Raw genomic sequence first — 19,260 nt, forward strand, 5'->3', positions numbered from 1 at the left:
TCCAAATCTCTCCCAGTCTCTTCTCAGTCTGGGTTGAGTCCCCTTCCTCATTCCTTCCATAGTACCCTAAACTTAGATCTAATTTGGCATTCCACTTTGTTGCAATCAACTGTTTCTTTTTTTTTTTTTTTTTTTTTTTTTGAGATGGAGTCTCGCTCTGTCACCCAGGCTGGAGTGCAGTGGCCAGATCTCAGCTCACTGCAAGCTCCGCCTCCCAAGTTTATGCCATTCTCCTGTCTCAGCCTCCCGAGTAGCTGGGACTACAGGTGCCCGCCACCTCGCCCGGCTAGTTTTTTGTATTTTTTAGTAGAGACAGGGTTTCACCGTGTTAGCCAGGATGGTCTCGATCTCCTAACCTCGTGATCCGCCCGTCTTGGCCTCCCAAAGTGCTGGGATTACAGACTTGAGCCACCACACCCAGCCTCAACCGTTTCTTTATCTCTCTTCCTGGCTAAACTGTGAGCTCCTAAAGGAGCTCAAGAATTACATCTGATTTATGTTTTGTTCTCATCACCTAGGAGAGTGCCTAATATGTCATAAATGTTCAGCAAATATATTTAAATAAGCAAACACTAGTTTTGAATGCATAAGATACAAAGCACTGGGAGGGGGGCACAAATATGTTTAAATTTTACATTTCCACTTTTAAGGGACTCACAGCTTAAGAGGCAGACAAGACCCGCACATAAGAAAAGTGCAAGTAGAACTATAAGATACTATACAATGACATGCACAAAACCCAAAGACTACAGTCTAGAGTTTGGGATTGCATTAATCTAGAAAATCTTCTCTTTAAAGGAGTGACCTGAGTAGTAAGTAACATAAAGAAAGAAGATTCAGGGCTTGGCGTGGTGGCTCATGCCTGTAATCCCACCACTTTGGGAGGCTGAGGCGGGTGGACCACGAGGTCAAGAGATCGAGACCATCCTGGCCAACATGGTGAAACTCCGTCTCTACTAAAAATACAAAAATTAGCCAGGCATGGTGGCGGGCGCCTGTAGTCCCAGCTACTCTGGAGGCTGAGGCAGGAGAATCACTTGAACCTGGGAGGCAGTACAGTGAGTCAAGATTGCGCCACTGCACTCCAACTTGGCGACAGTGCGAGACTCCATCTCAAAAAAAAAAAAAAAGAAGAAGAAGAGGAAGAAAATTCAAATGGCTGAAGAGATTGGGGACAGCATTTTGAGTATGGGGAATAAGAAAAAATGCTCACTGTTTTTGAAGAAGGCAGTGAAAACATTGGCTTAGGTAGAGGTAGATTAAGAGATAGTGAAGGGGTGTGTGTGTGTAGGGAAGTCATAAGCTGGAAAAATAAGAAATTGACAGATTTTGTTTAAGTATGCCTTTAAGTTTTGGCCTTTTCATTCTCTGTCTCCAACACAGAACACCTCAGCATTCTAGATTGCCTATTCATCACAAATTCCCTCTGTCTCCTCCAGAATCTAGAAAAGAATAATTAAGATATTTTCAAAATGGAAAGTTCCCATGCCAAAGATTTTTGCCTTCTTCACCAAACTATAATTTCCTGATGTTCTTAAAGGTAGTGTTCACCAGGTTTTTCCATTCTTATTTTGAATGTAGTTTTTGTGTTTGTGTGATTTGTTTTTCAGCCTGGGCTGCAGACTAACAACCCAGGACTTATACTGCCCAATTTGACAGCTCATTTTTATTTTAGTTTCAACATATACCTGAACTGGACTTACAATTCCAGAAAAATTACAGGTGAGAAAAGAGTGAAAAGTTTATTAGTCTATTTCCCTAAAAGGGAACTTTAAGTGTTTAGCCCAGTCTTGTCATAAACTCTAGAAATCATCTTTAGGGTTTGTCTAGACAGTCAAGTTAGACATAAACCCCTGTCTATGGGCTTTCCACTAAACCTGTGGGCTTCGTAGGAACTTGGGCTGATGTAGGTCTTTTGAAAGTTCTACTTAATTTTCAAGGCCCCTATAATGTGATTCCATTCTACCTACCTGCTTTTATTTCTTCCTGCTTAACAACAACAAATAACCTTCCAATTAGACTACTTCATATACCATCCTGCGAGGTTCTGCTCAAGCTCCACATCCTTTAGGAAACATCTCCAAGGCTCACTGACCTTTCTTTTCTCTAAATGGTAGGTTCTACCTTATCAGCTTGTATCTTCCATTTCTAATGGTCTATATCAAAAAGTATAGCAATCCTCCCACCCCCAATATATACACACACTTTTCCCAGGTTCTCAGGCCTAATCTATGGATGAGCATGCCTTTGTTGAGAGGAGAAGAAAATTGAAAGATGGCTGCTTCTCCACCTTTAGCCTTCTACAGACACATGTGAATTAATTTTATTTCAGATCTTTTTATATTTAAATCTCATCACTATCATGGAATTAGAATGTCACCTTTAAATCATTTAGTTAATACTTTCCATTTTGCAGATAAAGAAATTGAGACCCCAAGAGATAAAGTGACTTACCTAATATATGAGCATGTATTTGTCATTATTGCTTTACATTGGATAATTGCTTTCTCCCACCTCCCCCCATTTGTCAAATAAACTTAACTTCTAAGAGCAAGCATCACATGTCTTGTGAATTTTCTACATCTACAATAGCACCTATTAGTCTTTTCTTGTTTCCCATACAGGCTCAAGAATGGGACTGAGTACACACTGTGTGCTAAGGAAAGAATACTTAGATTGAATTGAGCCCCTGCAGAACGTGGACTATTCAGAGACACTGAATTTGGCCTTGGGTGAATACCTGCCTTGGGTTGGCCAACTAGCAGTCAACAGCAATGAGCCAAAAGAGACAAACCACGTATGTAGTCTTGTTTGCCCAACTAAGTTATAAATACCACTTTATATGAACTTATTGCATAGCCCACAGCACTTTGAATGGGGCTGGTCACAGAGTAGACTATCACTAAACATATTTTAATTGACTGGTTGTCTCTGGATCAAAAACCAGATCTTGGTCTGTATTTCATGCAACAACTAAAGGAACTTTTGTCAAAAAGAAAGCACCAGCTTGTTCCACATAAACGCTGTTGGGCTAAAGAAGTGCTTTTCATATAGTCCTATGCCTTAAATTGGCCCTGAAGAAGAGTATCCGAGATTCTGTGCTTCCTTTTAGGTATCAAAGAATCATTTTAAAAAGTGCTACAACAAATATTATACTGTGTTACTAATTATTAGATAATTTAATGCAATAAGACCTATTAAAAGGGCACAAACTTTAAGATGTTAAGTTGGGATAAATTTTGGTCTCTCCATCGTGGGTCACCTACTCCACTTGCGACCATTTTTAAGACCTCTGACCTGAGTTAGTGGTACAACTGGTGGCCAGCAACAGATGGAAGGTAGCCATCCTTGAATGGGATTTAATCATGGATTTGGGGATTATTTGTAGCATGCTATAGCCAGTTGACCTACAAACTACATAGCTTGGCTATTTCTACTTTTATTTTGGTCCTTATTCTGCTATTCTCATTTTTAAAGGAGAGAGGTCTAGTTGAGATAGTTGCATAATTCTTAATTTGAGCTAATTTAACCCCCCAATGGAACTATCTCCAAGGAAGAAGCAGGCCATTCATCTTAATCATTAACCAAATCTTACTGAGGAGCACTTTACATTATGTTCTGGCAGCAAATGGGTTTAAAAAGAATAGCAAAGAATAGAATCTGTTTCACCCTATTTTCTGCAAAGAGAACTGGTATTAGGGTGAGGGTAAAAGAGCAGAGTACAGAAATATTTGCCATTGTTGATTATTTTTATTACCCTAGTGCTAAGAAGAGAAGTCTTCAGAGGTTAGGAAGACATGAGAGCCAGTAATCCAAGCAAGGTCAACAAGAATTGGAAACTTAGTTGTGTGGTTCTATTAACTATATTCCTTCTCACAGATTCATTGGCTAATCATTGGCCAATCACTGGCAAAAATAGGGCAATTTCCAAGTGGAAGAAGAATAGTCAGGTAAATATTCAAAACAGTAGATGGTTTTTAAGGGTATTGTGAGGATCTAACTGCCCAAAATAATTTCCTTAAGCAATCTGTTAGAGCACTTCTGTGAAAGGTCTAAAATCCTTCTTTTTAGAAGAAACCAACTCAATGGATGTCATTGAGTCATCCAAAAGGTGCCACTTGTTTAACTCTCTAAACTGAAGTCTTGCTTTTCCCTAGCATGCAGCCTGGATAATGAGTCCAGTTTTTTTTTTACTACTTAGTCAATTAGTGATGTGATCACCTAAATTGGACTTGTCTGAGTTAGGCCTCCAAACTTCGTTGAGGGAGACTGACAAGATGCAGAAGGCCAGGCCTCTGAGCCAGAAAGTGCAACCGGATGTTCTGCCTCTTTTTCAGGTTTCAAAACGGCAAATCAAAGACATCAGAAAATAGCTCAGCTAAACGTGAGAAAGGAATGGTTGTCAATGGCAAAGAGGTAAGGAGCGTTAGTAAGTGTTCAATGTTTAATTTTTCTTTGGAGTTGCTTAATGTACTTAGTAAGCTGGGTGTCACAAACTTTCCTATTGAAAAGCAAAAAGGAGTAAAAATGTATGTAGAAAACGAGGTTAACTTGTCAAGTGTTATTAAAGAGAAATAGAGCACAGGAAAAGAAGGAACAGGGCACAACGGCAACAAATTAGGACATAAAACCCAGGAAGCAGAAACCTATCTTAGGGAGTCAGAGCGTGTCAAACCCTAACTTACGCAGACGTTACAACTACCTCTTGCAGCCAAACTCCAATGGGTATCTTGGTTGTTTTCCTATGTTTACCACATTCAAGTGAATTTTCCAGGCCAACTTTTATTTAATTAGCCACAGATAGTGAAATTCAACATAACAAAACTAAAAACACATTCCAATTTGGACAATCTTGTGGGTTTAGTCAACTGCTAGAGGCTAATTTGGAACAGATATGCAATACTTCAGAAAACTTCAGGAGTAAAAACATTTTCACCAGGGACTTTCCCCCTAAAATTATTAAAAAAAAAAAAAAAACCTATAAAAGAAAAGGTCTTCATACCTTTCTCCCAAATAAGTTTTTGCTAATTTCTGTGATTCTAAATACGTCATACATTTCATAGTTGTAAAGCAGGTTTTTCATAATATATTTGTTTTCAACAAATGAATTTCAGTTTTCCATAAGGTGGTAAAAATTAAATAATTGAGTCTTTTTTTTTTTTTGATGATCCATCCCACCATCTCATAGTTCATCCCACCCTCTCTAAAGGAATTTGTGGAGTGGCTTTGCTATGCTTTTTCCTGCTCATTTTCCAACTGCCAAGAATTGCCAACTTCTGGCCTTTTCTTCCTGGAGCATAGCAGGATCTCCTCTTACCTCACAGTTCTGTCCCATTCTGACTGCTTCCCTCTTCTCCATTAGCCCTCTTGCTTTATTCACTTTTCAGTGTATGTTCCCTTTCCTCTGTACACACCTTACCATACTGCCTCCTGATGGGGGAGGTATGGCAATCTTTAGAAATGCTGAGCCAGGCTGGGCGTGGTGGCTCACACCTGTAATCCCAGCACTTTGGGAGGTCAAGGTAGGAGGATCACTTGAGCCCAAGAGTTAGTCAACACAGTGAGACCCCCATCTCTACAAAAAATTAAAAAATAGGCCAGGCATGGTGGCTCACACCTGTAATCTCAGCACTTTGGGAGGCCAAGGCAGGTGGATCACTGGAGGTCAGGAGTTTGAAACCAACCTGGCCAATACGGTGAAACCCCGTTTCTACTAAAAATACAAAAATTAGCCGGGTGCGGTGGTGGGAGCCTGTAATCCCAGGTACTCAGGAGGCTGAGGCAGTAGAATTACTTGAACCCAGGAGGTGGATGTTGCAGTGAGCCAAGATCATGCCATTGCACTCCAGCCTGGGCAACAGAGTGAGACTCGGTCTCAAAAAAAAGAAAAATAAATAAGCAAATAATAATAATAGCTGGGCATGGTTTCACGTGCCTGTAGACCCATCTACTCGGGAAGCTGAGGTGGGAGGATCACTTAAGCCCAGGTGTTCAAGATTACAATGACCTATGATTGCACCCATGCACTCCAGCCTGGGGGACAGAGTGAGACCAGTCTTTAAAAGAAAAAAAAAAAAAAAAAAGAAAAGAAAAGAAAACAGAAATGCTGATCCAAACACAGGATTATGAGGCAGTCTTCTTTTTTTCTGATTTCTGATTATGCTAAGCCAGAAGAAGATAATTCAGAGCTTTTATCTCCTTGTATTCCTATCTCCTTGATTCATCCTTAGACAGGGCTATCTATGCAAGAGGAGAAGCAAGAACACTAAGTCAGCAGAAAGGGAATGGAAAAGACTCAGCTCCTCTACTACCAGATATGATACTCAAATAATCCACTAACATCCAGGACTACCACTAGCAAAAAAAAAAAAAAAAAAAAAGCAAAGTGGTAGACAGAAGTGTTACCAAAATTCAATTACTTTTTGCAACATTTCTGGAAGAATTTCATACTGCAGAGATGTTCAAAATTGCAACATGCACTGCTCTTCCTTTCTCTGTGAGTAGGCTGGCTGCCAGCTCAGTTGGCAGAGTTGACCCTATGGCCCCCTTGCACCAATAACTTTTAGGTTAATGCCCTTTTGAAACTTGCTTTTCTCCTTAAAGATTTGTCCTCCGTGTTGATTTTCACCTCATTTCATTCCTATAGCTATGCAAAAGGCAAAAGAAAGAGGTGACTCCTTGGAAAGATTTGTCCCAGTCTGAACTGATGCTGCCCTACTCTACTTCCCCTCCTAACGGCTTTCCCTGACATTTCATAAGGCTGGCCCCATTTCCGCTGACAAGTGTCACGGTCAGGAGGTCTTAGAATCCAGGTCTCCTTGCTGGGGCCCTTGTTCTGGAAACCTAGAGTATAAAACCTGAAGCACACTGTACTTCTCACTTAGTGTAAGTTAGAGACCAGTTCTCTAGTGAGACTAAGGTGAGGTAAGGAATGGAATACTGTTTAGGATAGGTGCAACTTCAAACCACTAACTTTGATTATCCTCTTTAGATTTTTGATGCAGTCGGGCGATCAAAATTTGTTCTAGAAAACCTTCGGCATTACACAGTCCATCCAAATTTGGTAGGTAGAAAAAGCATTCCCCAAGATCTCTAAGGGGAAGTTTCAGCAGTAGTGCAGATGCCCACTGCGAGTGTCCCTAATGCCTCCAAGTGTCCCCAGCTTCTGTGAGTGGGCATACTCTCAGGACAGGCAGGCAGAGCTGCATCTAGGTTACGATGCCAGAGGCAGTGCTGAGGATTGAGGTGGCAAAGTGGGAGACGAGAACTGGGAAGAAAGTGGGTCCCCACTGCTGATTTGTTTTAAGTTGAGAAAACATATTTATGACCAGGAAAAAAAATATTTATGATCCATTTTCTCCCTTTCACTTCCTTCTCCCCTAACCCTCTGCCTTTCTCCTATTGAGAGAAAGGCAAATTTAGTGGGAATGCCCCTTCTTCACCCATACCTTAAGTGACATGCTATCTTTTGTGGCTGCTTTTCCTTTAACATTGTGCTTGTGAGTGCATGTCAATGTGGTTGGGCCTGAGAAATGTTGATGTGTGGAAGACGTAAATATGGGAAGGTGTTGCACTTGGCTGTGCCTACTCCCAAGGAATTCCTTGAGCAAGATTTGGTCCTTGGTAGCTTTCCCCCTGTACCTTAGAGAGAGTTGTAGAGACAAGGCCAATTAGGTTTAGCCATGTAGAAATTCTCTGCTTGTCCCATTATATTGGAAGTATTAAGTTACCTGACTCCTTTTACCATGGAAACCTTTCCATCGCATTGCCCCAGCCCCTTAGTATATTTTCAGGGGAATGCCCCAAGGGAAGAGAGGGACTGAGAACTTCAGATAGTTTCTGATTGATAAACACATTTTAGGGCTGTGTGTGATGACTCACTCTTGTAATCTCCATACTGTGGGAGGCTGAGATGGGTGCATTGCTTGAGCCCAGGAGTTGGAAACCAGCCTGGGAAACATGGCAAAATTCCATCTCTACAAAACAAAAACAAAAACAAAAACAAACCCGCAAAAATCAGCTGGACAGGGTGGCATGTGCCTGTAATCCCAGCTACTTAGGAGGCTGAGGTGGGAGAATCACTTGAGCCCGGGAGGTCTAGGTTGCAGTGAGTCATGATCATGCCACTGTGCTCCAGCCTAGGCACCAGAGTGAGACTCTGTCTCAAACAAAACAAAACAAAACAAAACAAAACAAAAACAAAAACAAAAAACTCCACAAATTTTGCAGCAAGTTTGTCCAACTTCTGTTCTTACTTCACAGAAGCTAAGTATTAGCCAACTGATTTGTTATCCTGCTCTTGGCCTAATCTCTTTTTCTCTCTGGAAACCTTTCTGTCTGTTCAGGCCCAGTACTATAAGCCTCTGAAGGCCACTGCACTGCAGAAATTCCTGGCTCAAAACAGGAAAACAACCAGCTTCATGTTAAAAGTAACAGAGTATGACCAGGATAAGACCTTACTGATTATGACCAACAACCCACCTCCCTGCTCAATCACCCATCAAGACACGGAGAGTGCACCAAAATATTTTTCCAAGGAGTTACTGCTCAAGGTCATGGTAAGCAGAAGCCTCCTGGAACCCAAAATGTGAACCCTGAAGAATTAGGAGTTAGCATTGAGAAGGAAGCTAACTTAACATGAAGAATAGTACTCAGAAAACCAACTCTTAATTTGTTTGTTTGTTTGTTTGAGATAGGGTCTCACTCTGTCACCCAGGCCGGACTGCAGTGGCAAAATCACGGCTCACTGAAACCTCGACCTCTTGGGCTCAAATAATCTTCCCATCTCAGCCTCCTGAGTAGCTGGGGCTACAGGTGTGCACCACCATGCCTGACTACATTTTTAAAAAATTGTTTTTGTAGAGATGGGGGTCTCACTATGTTGCCCAGGCTAGTCTCAAACTCATGGCCTCAAGTGATTCTCCAGCCTCAGCCTCCCAAAGTGCTGGGATTATAGGTGTGAGCCACTGCACTTGGTCTATCTCTTCCTTCTTATTCCTGATCCTATGCTTCACAGAACAGCATCTGGAGAACCTGGGATTCAGAATTCAATAAGCTTGGGTACTGAAACTTCATTGCAGGGAGAAAATGGGGTCTTCATTGGAAAGTGTTCCTCTTTGGCCAAAGATATTTAATTTGTAACTAACAAAGGGTAGACTAGGCACTGACTTTCTAGTTGAGAATAAAACAGTAAAAGATGAGTCAGGAAATGAGGAATAAAAACAGTGATGAATATGTAAATGGGAAAGGAGTAAAGAATGATGCTTTGGTACACATTACTTTCGGGTTTCAGAGGAGGGAGTTTACCATCACAGTAGTCAAACCTTTGAAACCCCTTTATAGACTAAAGAAGCTCAAATTCCATTCAACAAGCAATTGCTAAGGATACAGTAAGCTAAAAACCAGAATATAAAGATGATTACAGGACAGTTTCTATCTTAAAGGAACTTGGAGTCTAATAGGAGAGAGATCAATAAATGAGATATGTAAAAGTAATAGAAGAATATACAAAATACAGAAGTAATGTAGAATACAGTATTTCTGTTGGGAAAAAGGGAGTGAGTAGGGAAGTGGCCCATGACAAAAGAACAGGAAAATATCAAATCAGAGGAAAGTGCAAAGGCATGAAGACATGGGAAAATGAGGTGTATTCAGGAAGACGTAAGAGAGTAAATGGCAGGGCCGTGTGCGGTGGCTCACACCTGTAATCCTAACACTTTGGGAGGCCGAGGCAGGCAGATCACTTGAGATCAGGAGTTTAAGACCAGCTTGGCCAACATGGTGAAACCCCATCTCTCCTAAAAATCCAAAAATTAGCCATGTGTGGTGGTGCATGCCTGTAGCTCCAGCTGCTCAGGAGGCTGAGGGAGGAGAATCGCTTGAACCTGGGAGATGGAGGTTGCAGTGAGCTGAGATAGTGCTACTGCATTCCAGCGTGGGCGACAGGGCAAGACTCCATCTCAAAAAAATAATAATAATAAAATAAAATAATTTAAAAAACAGAGAGTAAATAGCAGGGGACAAAAGAATGTAATCAAACAAATTTGCATTTTAGGAAGACTGTTTTGGAGGTTGAAGAAAGGTGCATTAGTAATTGTGGAAGAGACAAAACCCAGAAAGATAAGTTATGATGTTACTAAAACAGTCAAGGTGAGAGATACTGAAGACTTCAACTACATCATTAGCAAGGAAGTAGAGAAAATTGAATTAAGAGATATTTAAGAATCAAAACCTGGCTGGGCACAGTGGCTCACGCCTGTAATGCCACCACTTTGGGGGGCCGAGGTGGGTGGATCACGAGGTCGGGAGATCCAGACCATCCTGGCTAAAATGGTGAAACCCCGTCTCTATTAAAAATACAAAAAATTAGCTGGGCGTGGTGGCAGGCACCTGTAGTCCCAGCTATTCAGGAGGCTGAGGCAGGAGAATCACTTGAACCCAGGAGACGGAGGTTGAGGTGAGCCGAGGTTGCACCACTGCACTCTAACCTGGGTGACAGAGCGAGGCTCCATCTAAAAAAAAAAAAAAAAAAGGAATCAAAATCTAAAAAAGGTCTTGACAGCCTCAAGAGCAGGTCTAATCTAACAAGAACAAATTAAATAAATGAGTTAAGTGAAAGTGCAAACAAAGGATTCTAGTAGAAATTTTATGCTGGGCATGGGATTACCCAAGTGAGACCCTTATAATAAAATGTGGTGAATTTGGGGTTACTGTTTCCATAGTTGTTAGATGGATGACAGTGAGAGATTCTCCTTCAAGTGGAAGACAAAATGCTAATATCCAATGGCATATACTAACAAAGGAGTTAATGAATTTACTGCATGTGGTCTCTTAGGTCTCAGAATTTGTGCCCTTTTAAGGTAAGCTCAGTGGTAGTTTCTCATGGCAGTGGGTGAACCATACATTGAGAAAGGGATAAATGCCAGGCCAGGATTGCCCTGCTTAATGTGCAGAAGGAAATACAAAGCTATCATGTAAACTGGGTGCAGGAAGAGCTTTCTTCCAATAGCCTGCGCACTCCGTGAATCCTCCAGTTCAGATGCGGAACCTAATCATATTGATGAGGAAATTGTGGTACCAGTTAAATTGTACTAATGGATAGAGTTAAGGCTCAAAGACCAGCACCATGGTACTTTTATGGGGCTATCTGACTGGAACAAGCCCAAGAAGATTGAAACGTCTGATATCTACCATGCCTCTTTAATATTCCTGCAGCATCCTTTCCTTCCCTTGATGGATAAATGTGATAATCTCTTGTAAACCTAGAATCATATACAAGAAAAGCATTCTTTGCTATGCCCAGGCATGCATCCAAAAAGAGAGTGAGTTCTAGTAGGCAAGTTGTGGAATGTACTAGATAGATCTATTACAGTGATTGTTATACTAACAGCCCCTTCTAAGTGAAACTGACCCTACCACAGTCTCCTGAGTAAGGGAACGTCCTAAGAAGTTCTAATTTGTACAGTATAACCCTGTCCCCACTCCTAGCTGAGACCAGAGGAGGATATCAGACCTAGCAAAGCAAACTTCATAGGCTGGGTAGTGACCTGTGATGTGGATTGGTACCCTAAAACCAAAACAAACAAAAAACACATCAAAACAAAAACCAACCAACCTACCAACACCCAGAATCCCCGAGCTAATCAGATTCTTGTTTCCAGGCCTCTGAATTGAGAAATGAAAAGAGCGAAGCAGTAGCAATGAAAGCTGAAAGGACACATAGAGTGGGACTAGAAAAGCCTCAAACCGACCGGGCGCGGTGGCTCACACCTGTAAGCCCAGCACTTTGGGAGGCCGAGGCGGGCGGATCACGAGGTCAGGAGATTGAGACCATCCTGGCTAACATGGTGAAACACTGTCTCTACTAAAAATACAAAAAATTAGCCGGGCATGGTGGCACATGCCTGTAGTCCTAGTTACTCGGGAGGCTAAGGCAGCGGAATTGCTTGAACTTGGGAGGTGGAGGTTGCAGTGAGCTGAGATTGCGCCACTGCAGTCCAGCCTGGGCGACAGACTCTGTCTCAAAAAAAAAAAAAAAAAAAAAGAAAAAGAAAAAAGAAAAGACTCAAACCATGAGGAAGAAAGGTAGTGAAAAGGCCATGAAGTAGAGTCTGGGAAGGCTGAAGTTATAGGGAAGTAGGAAGTAGAAGTAAACAAGCAGAAGCTACAGATAGAAAAAAACCACACACACATATATATATTTATTTATGGAGTAAAGGTGAGGAGTGAACAAGGTAGAGGGAGGAGAAGAAAGCAGATGGGAAGAAAGTAGGAGAAACGTGTGAGTGATACGTTTGCATTAAGACAGTGGTCCTTCGCTGGTGTTATCTTGGATTCCAAATAACTTTTCAGTTACTGTTTTTCTGGTATGAGGTCCAGCTCTCCTAGAGTTTTGCTCTTCTTCTGGCTGGATAGTTATCTATATCTTAGTTATTAGGCACATGTGCTCTTACGATAAAACACTTGCTATTTAAGATAACTCAAATGGATTTCTTTCCCTTAAAATTATTAGGTTGGTGCAAAAGTAACTGCAGCTTTTGCCATTATAATTGCAAAACTGCAATTACTTTTGCACCAACCTAATACAAGAGCTTAAAGAGAGTAAGTTCAGAATTGAAAAGGCATGGTTCAGAAGCAGCAAGTGTTAAAGACAAAAAGGCTTTAAGATTCTGATAGCAAAAGCTCAATATGTTAACCAATTAGTTTGGTCATTTATTCATTCAACAAACATTTATTGAACATCTACTATGTGCCAGGCACTATTAGGGGTGCTAGGGATATATTAACGGCTAAGACCCAGTCTTTGCTCTAATGAAGCTTAATTCCAGTGACTTAGACCACAAACAAATGATCACACAGACAATGTATAATGTGCTGAATGCCATGACAAAGCAGGATAAGGAGATGGAATGTGACGGATGTGAGTGGCAATGTTAGATAGTGCAGTTAAGAAGGCTCAGCTGGGCATGGTGGCTCACCACCGCCTGTAATCCTAGCGCTTTGGGAGGCCAACGTGGGCAGATCACGAGGTCAGGAGTTTGAGACCAGCCTGGGCAACATGGTTAAACCCTGTCTCTACTAAAAATACAAAAATTAGCTGGGCGTGGTGGCATGCACCTGTAATCCTAGCTACTCAGGAGGCTGAGGCAGGAGAACTGCTAGAACCCAGGAGGCAGGGGTTGCAGTGAGCTGAGATCACGCCATTGCACTCCAGCTCTGGGTGACAGAGCAAGACGCTGTCTCGAGAAAAAAAAAAAAAAAAGAAGGCTCTCAGAATTGATGACTTTTGGTTCTTGTTGTTGTTTTATTGAGACGGAGTCTCACTCTGTTACCCAAGCTGGAGTGCAGTGGTGTGATCTTGGCTCACTGCAACCTCCGCCTCCTGGGTTCAAGCAATTCTCTTGCCTCAGCCTCCCGAATAGCTGGGAAAACAGGCACGTGCCACCATGCCTGGCTAATTTTTTTGTATTTTTAGTAGAGACAGTGTTTCACCATGTTGGTCAGGCTGATCTTGAACTCCTGACCTCAAATGATCCATCGCTTTGGCCTCCCAAAGTGCTGGGATTACACATGTGAGCCACCATTCCCAGTCAACTTTTGAATAGACACTTCCATGGGGTCAGGGGATATGCCATGCAATTACTACACTTGGCATATTGTTTTCATTTCAGATTGCCATACATCAGTTAGAATATGAATTGTAGCTTTCTCAAATGAGATTAAAAAAGAAAAAGGAACCCAACGCCATGTCCTATGAAAAAAAGTTCAAGACATTGGCAATGTTTAGCCTGGAAGAGACAGAGCTTAGGAGGAATGTGATGGATTTCTTCAAAATGTTTAAGGACTCTGTGGAAGAAGGACTAGATTTGTTCCTTCTGGACTATAGGGTAAAAGTTACAGGGAGATATCTATCAGCTGATCAAAGGTGAAATCTTTTTCTTTTCTTAGGTATAGAAAGATTGATCACTTGATAGTGAGATTATGGAGAGGCTAGGAGGGTCAGGTAAACAGACTGGATGACATAAGATTCTTTCTGAAAGACTCTGATTCTATGACCTTTAGTAATGATATAATTATTACTTCACAACATCCCATTCCATGGCCTTCTCATTAAGGAGAATGGAATGTGGATGATGTAGCCATCTCCAAGAAAGGAAGAAGTCCCATGGATCTATTTCCCAATTTATTGCCAGATGTTTCGTTTCCCAAGGACTTCACTGGTTGAATCCTTCCCCAAACTGGGTAACTTTCTCTGCCATTCACTACCAAGGGCCAGTAGGCAAATTTAATCAATTACTTAGGAAACTGAACAGGCTTTGGACAAGTAATATGTCAATGAAAAGAGTGTTTGCCCTCCCAGGGAATGGCTTCCTCTGATTCTGGTTTCTGAGTTCCCACCTCCCCCTCTGACAGGTTTTGTTGCATCATTGTAGGGGAATTGGTACTTAGTCCGGAACGCGGTCCAAACTTAAAATCCCAAGAGACTCAGCTTACTCCCTTACTCTTCTTCCCTCATTTCCCTACAGGAAAGTCATCATCAGCACAAGCCCACTGAGAACCTCTGGCTGCCCCGCATGCCTCAGAAAAAAAAGTTAAGATCTAAGTTGAAACCAATCTTCCCTTTGATACTGTCGGACGATCCTACATCCAAGAGAGAACAATGGTTTAGGTGAAATCTTGCTTCTTCTTGTACTTACTTTCTTTCCTATCTTTTCCCTATTCATGTTTCTGCTCTAAAAGGGAAGTCTGTGTGTCTTAGAGGTATAAAAGTCTCTGGGTTTGGGGTAGGGAATGGGGTAGAAGGGGCTTGGAATAAATTTAATGACATACTCTTTGGTTATACAACTGCATGATAAGATACGACTTCCCCTACATGACCCTAACCTCACTTACACTCGAATCAAAGAGAAAACAGTCATGCAAAACCAAGGTTTTGCATTAGCAATGGTTTCAAGATTGAGGGGAAATAGTCCAAGCTCTGTGCTTTGAAGAAACAGAAAAAAAAAAAAAGTACCCTCAGTACAAGTTAGGCACTATATCACAGGAACAATGTGCTATGAGAACACATTAGACAAAAGAGGTTTTATTTGAAACTACTTACAAGAGCAGCCTATGTGCAGTTTAGAGAGGAGAGAAGAGATTCTGGAGTTCCTTCAAAGGTTTATTTACAGTGCTAAGTTCAGAAGCATCCCTTGCCATGGAACAATACTCCTACTTGGCACCAATCAACAGCCTCCTATCATTGTCTTGTCTGCTTCGAGAATGTAGCCAATTTTAAAGTGAAGGCCGGGCGCGGTGGCTCATGCCTATAATCTCACCACTTTGGGAGGCCAAGGTGGGCAGATCACTTGAGCTCAGGAGTTCAAGACCAGCCTGGTCAACATGGTGAAAACCGTCTCTACTAAAAATACAAAAATTAGCCAGGCGTGGTGGCAAGTGCCTGTAATCCCAGCTACTTGTGAGGCTGAGGCAGGAGAATTGCTTGAACCTGGGAGGCAGAGTTTGCAGTGAGCCAAGATCATGCCACTGCACTCCAGCTTGGGTGACAGAACAAGACTCGTGTCTCAAAGTCAATACATAAAATAAAATAAAATAAAATAAAATAAAATAAAATAAAATAAAATAAAATAAAAAATAAAATAAAATAAAGTGAATGGTTCCATGAATCCGCCTGCCGTAGGATCTACTAAACAAAGAACTTTCTTTGTTAAGGTTTTCCACCGACAACGATTTCAAGAGCGAAGGGAAGTATTCAAAAGTCTACGCTTTGAGGATGCAGAAAAAAATGTACCCTCAGCTCACCTTCGCTCCAGTCCATGAGAGAGGTATGAGGAAAGATGGTAAGCTTCTCTCTTTCAAAGCAAAGGCTTACTGGACTGAGATGTGGGCTGGAGATACAAACCATGAGGATTATAGATGTGGCAAACTGGCCTCTCTCGTGGTAGTCCTGGAGACTATTTTTCCCTATAGCATGGACGCTAACAACAAATAGAGGCTCAAGAGGTGCAAAGCTTCCGACCCTGTTTAAATCCTTAAATTTCTAGAAAACTCTAGCAGTGTTTACTAAGCTATATCACCCAGCACTTTTAAGAGTTTTTGCCACATTGATGTATTATTTGCTCTGTTAATTTACTTAGCATTTTTCTTCAAAAGGATTTTTAAAAATTATTGTCCTAATTAATACTATATCATTGACATCATGGTTTTGATGTACAAATTATATGTTTTTCTGAAACACTTAAGTCAAATTTATAATAATGAACTTTTAAAATGTTTATCTATGTATCACCTAGAACCACCCAGGGGTATGCATATTATACTTTGAAGAAAAAACTGCTTTAAAAGGGCCAAAGGATAAGTCTGTGTGTCTTAGAGGTATAAAAGTCTCTGGTATTGGGGTAGGGAATGGGGTAGAAGGGGCCTGGAATAAAGTTGTATGGCAGAGGGTACAATGAGAATCCTCCTCACATATTATCATTTATTTAACAATATTTCTAGGGTTCCTACTAAGTGTTAGACATTTATCAAGCACCAACAATAGCACTTTCAATATGTGAAAGAGATGAAACAGATTATAAAAGGCCTTGAGAGGCTGGGGGTGTCTGTAATCCCAGCAGTTTGTGAGGCTGGGGCAGGAGGACTGCTGGAGGCCAGGGGCTTGACACTAGCCTGAGAAATATAGTGAGATCCTGTCTCTACAAAAATTAATTTTAAAAAATTAACAGGGTGTGGTGGCATGCACCTGTAGTCTGAGCTACTTGGGAGGCTTGAGGAAGGAGGATCACTTGAGCCAAGGAGTTTAAGGTTGCAGTTAGCTGTGATTGTACCATTGCACTCCAGCCTGGGTAACAGAGTAGACCCTGTCTGAAAAACGAACAACAACAATAACAAAACATAAATAACAAAAATAACAATAACAAAATATCAAAAATACCACAATGCCTTAAATATTATTTAAATAAGGGTTTGGATTTTATTCAGTAGGCAGTTTGGACCCAATGAAGAATTTCAGGGCACTGAGTACACATTTGTGATTAGATACATAATTAATTGGTGGGTCCTCAGACTTCACCAGCTCATGGTTTAAGACAAGGTCCATTTCTCCTACTAGCTTTCTCTCAAGCAATTTCTGAGACTCCCTAAAGTATCCTTGCCTTTCCCACAAAGCCATTGTAGTGATTGCTCAACCCCTTTGCCAGCCATCCTCAGTCCAAATAGTCCTGATACCAGAGACCTGGAGTCATATTATACCATCCCTTAACTGGCTTCTTCAGGCTTCTCTGCTCCTGCTATACCTATTTGCCACCACATCCCACCCCATCTCCAACTACTGCTGCTCTTAACTCTGTAAACACTGCACAGCTAAAACCAACCTGTGGTATTAAACAAAACTTCATAGATACACAGAAAAGCTGAAGAACAGCAGAGAATGATTTACCTTGCTTTACAAGGGGCTAGTCTTAGGGTCAGCTTCAAATGTGAACTCAGGTCCTTCTACTTCCCAGTAGGTCTCCGGGGCATTACCCATTCTTGGGAACCTCTGGGCCTATTATCTACAGTCTCTGCCTAGGTTCCCAACACTCTTGGGCCAAGGAAGAGGAAGAGGATGTTTCCTTCCCCAAAGCCTGTTTATTTTCACCCCCAGAATAAATGGGTGCAGACTTCTATTTCCTTCAAGGAAAACTCCACCTACAAAGTATGACTTGAACTTTACAAGCCATATAAAGCAAACATAGTAGTTAATAATAGTACATTTAGCCAAGCCGGAGGTAAATCTTAAATGATACCATATGTAGGATATCAACAGTTCATCTTAAATCTATATTTAAGGGAAAGAATTTTCCTAGGATGTAGAATGTAATCTAGGTTAGAATTTCTCTAATTTTGCAGGGGCATGATCCTGTTGAGTATAGACTCAATTTACATTTTCTAAACAGTAATGCCACTGAAGCCAAAGGCAAAGTTTCTTAGCCACACTCTTAGACAAGAGAACAGAAAGCCAGCATACACTCAGAAAGAGGAACATGAGTTAGGAATGAATGCACGTTAATTTAGAGAGTTTCTTAAGTGTCAATATGGTGTCAGACAGAATCATTGAAAGAAGTAGGCTTGAACAAAGAAGGCTCTAAACAGGCAGTGTGTTTTACACTGGGTTTTGATGAAATGAAGGAATCCAAAAATTATAAAATAGGTTGGGAATGGTATTACACAGTCCGAAATCTTTAAAGAGCAGCCTTTAAAGGTCCCTTCAAGTGGGTCTCCTTCACATCTCACATTAAGCATCCTTCGAGTACTTCTGAAAAGCCACGTTCACCAGGGTGCCTGTGCTTTGTCGTAGCTTCCAAGAAGTCAGCGAGTGAAAGGCCGATTTCCAAGGTGATTCGGGAACCACTGACACTCGCATCGCTCGTGGAAGAGATGCCCACCAGAACCGCGCCCGGGGAGAGCGCCTTCCGCAACGGGAGAGCACCGCAGTGGATTATCAAAAAGGCCACGGTCATCGGGTGAACACAGACCCCTCAGTCCTCCCGCCTCGCTCTCCTGAGACTGAGGGGTCCGCAGAGGTCGCCAACCAAATAAAACCACATTCCTGCTGCTGCGGGCGTGGGCTGCCAGGTCACCGGCAGGGAGAGGGTCTGGCCGAAACCTCCGGCTGCTGCCGAAGGAGGAGAGGGCGTGGTTGCGCCCCCGGGGGACCGAGGGCGGCCGAGGAGGGCGGGCCTTGGCCCTGAGTGACGGCGCGGCGGCCCAACCGGCGTGAGAGCGCGGGGCCGGCCTTCCTGCAGCCTCTTCCGCTCTCCGGCTGCGGCGCCTGGGACGGTTGCGGTGGGTCTGGGCGCTGGGAAGTCGTCCAAGATGATTAAAAAATTCGACAAGAAGGACGAGGAGTCTGGTACGCGCGGGGCTTCCGAGGCCCACCCTCAGCCGCGGGACGCCCCTTCCCCCGCCCGCCGCCACCTGCTTTCGGGCTGGCGGGGCTGGGGGCGTGGGCGCCGGCGTGCCAGGGGGCCGGAGCTGGAGCCGGCCCCTCCCCTCCCCTCGCGGCCGCCGGGGGCCTGCCCGTAGCCCCTCCCCCAGGCATCGGAGCCTCCCTTCGGGCCGCGCGCTCCCGCCCCGGAGCCCGCGCACGCCCCGTTCCTGCTGCGGCGCATCCGCTCCGAACCGCCTCCCCCCTTCGCGCGGGCCCCCGGCGGGGGCGAGAGCGTGCGCGCGTCTCCGCGGCCGGGGGTACTGGTAGGGTCGGACCCTGAGTGGGAGCAC

General features: G+C 42.8%; 2 protein-coding genes across 4 annotated transcripts in view; both read left to right on the forward strand.

Annotated features, from left to right (window-relative positions):
* Positions 1 to 580: 580 nt before the first annotated feature.
* Positions 581 to 18,878, forward strand: TSGA13 (testis specific 13). 2 transcript variants are annotated; one of them, XM_010378800.2, is made up of 9 exons: positions 581 to 1,186; positions 1,440 to 1,540; positions 2,625 to 2,797; positions 4,338 to 4,416; positions 6,992 to 7,063; positions 8,346 to 8,558; positions 14,526 to 14,668; positions 15,712 to 15,839; positions 18,338 to 18,878. In XM_010378800.2, exons 3-9 carry the CDS (start codon positions 2,775 to 2,777, stop codon positions 18,505 to 18,507), a joined length of 828 nt encoding a protein of 275 aa, XP_010377102.1. In that variant the 5' UTR covers positions 581 to 1,186; positions 1,440 to 1,540; positions 2,625 to 2,774; the 3' UTR covers positions 18,508 to 18,878. The 2 variants fall into 2 exon arrangements, with proteins under 2 accessions (XP_010377102.1, XP_010377101.1); XM_010378799.1 differs by lacking the exon at positions 581 to 1,186 and having other exon boundaries at positions 1,415 to 1,722.
* Positions 18,343 to 19,260, forward strand: part of COPG2 (coatomer protein complex subunit gamma 2) — a 160,410-nt gene continuing 159,492 nt past the window's right edge. The window contains exon 1 of one of the 2 annotated variants that reach the window (XM_030932347.1): positions 18,343 to 18,892. In XM_030932347.1, the coding sequence (XP_030788207.1) occupies positions 18,856 to 18,892 (37 nt within the window). In that variant the 5' untranslated portion in view covers positions 18,343 to 18,855. The remainder of the gene's footprint in view (positions 18,893 to 19,260) is intronic. The other variant, XM_010378802.1, reaches the window with a different exon arrangement.

The sequence above is a fragment of the Rhinopithecus roxellana genome, chromosome 6 (assembly GCF_007565055.1).
Source record: "Rhinopithecus roxellana isolate Shanxi Qingling chromosome 6, ASM756505v1, whole genome shotgun sequence".
In the NCBI taxonomy this organism is placed as follows: Eukaryota; Metazoa; Chordata; class Mammalia; order Primates; family Cercopithecidae; genus Rhinopithecus; species Rhinopithecus roxellana.

Coding starts and splice junctions, on each gene's coding strand:
- TSGA13 (XM_010378800.2), top strand. CDS start 2,775: ATGAGCCAAAAGAGACAAACCAC. Junction 7,064..8,345: donor ACACAGTCCATCCAAATTTG/GTAGGTAGAAAA, acceptor CTGTCTGTTCAG/GCCCAGTACTATAAGCCTCT. Junction 14,669..15,711: donor AAGAGAGAACAATGGTTTAG/GTGAAATCTTGC, acceptor TTCTTTGTTAAG/GTTTTCCACCGACAACGATT.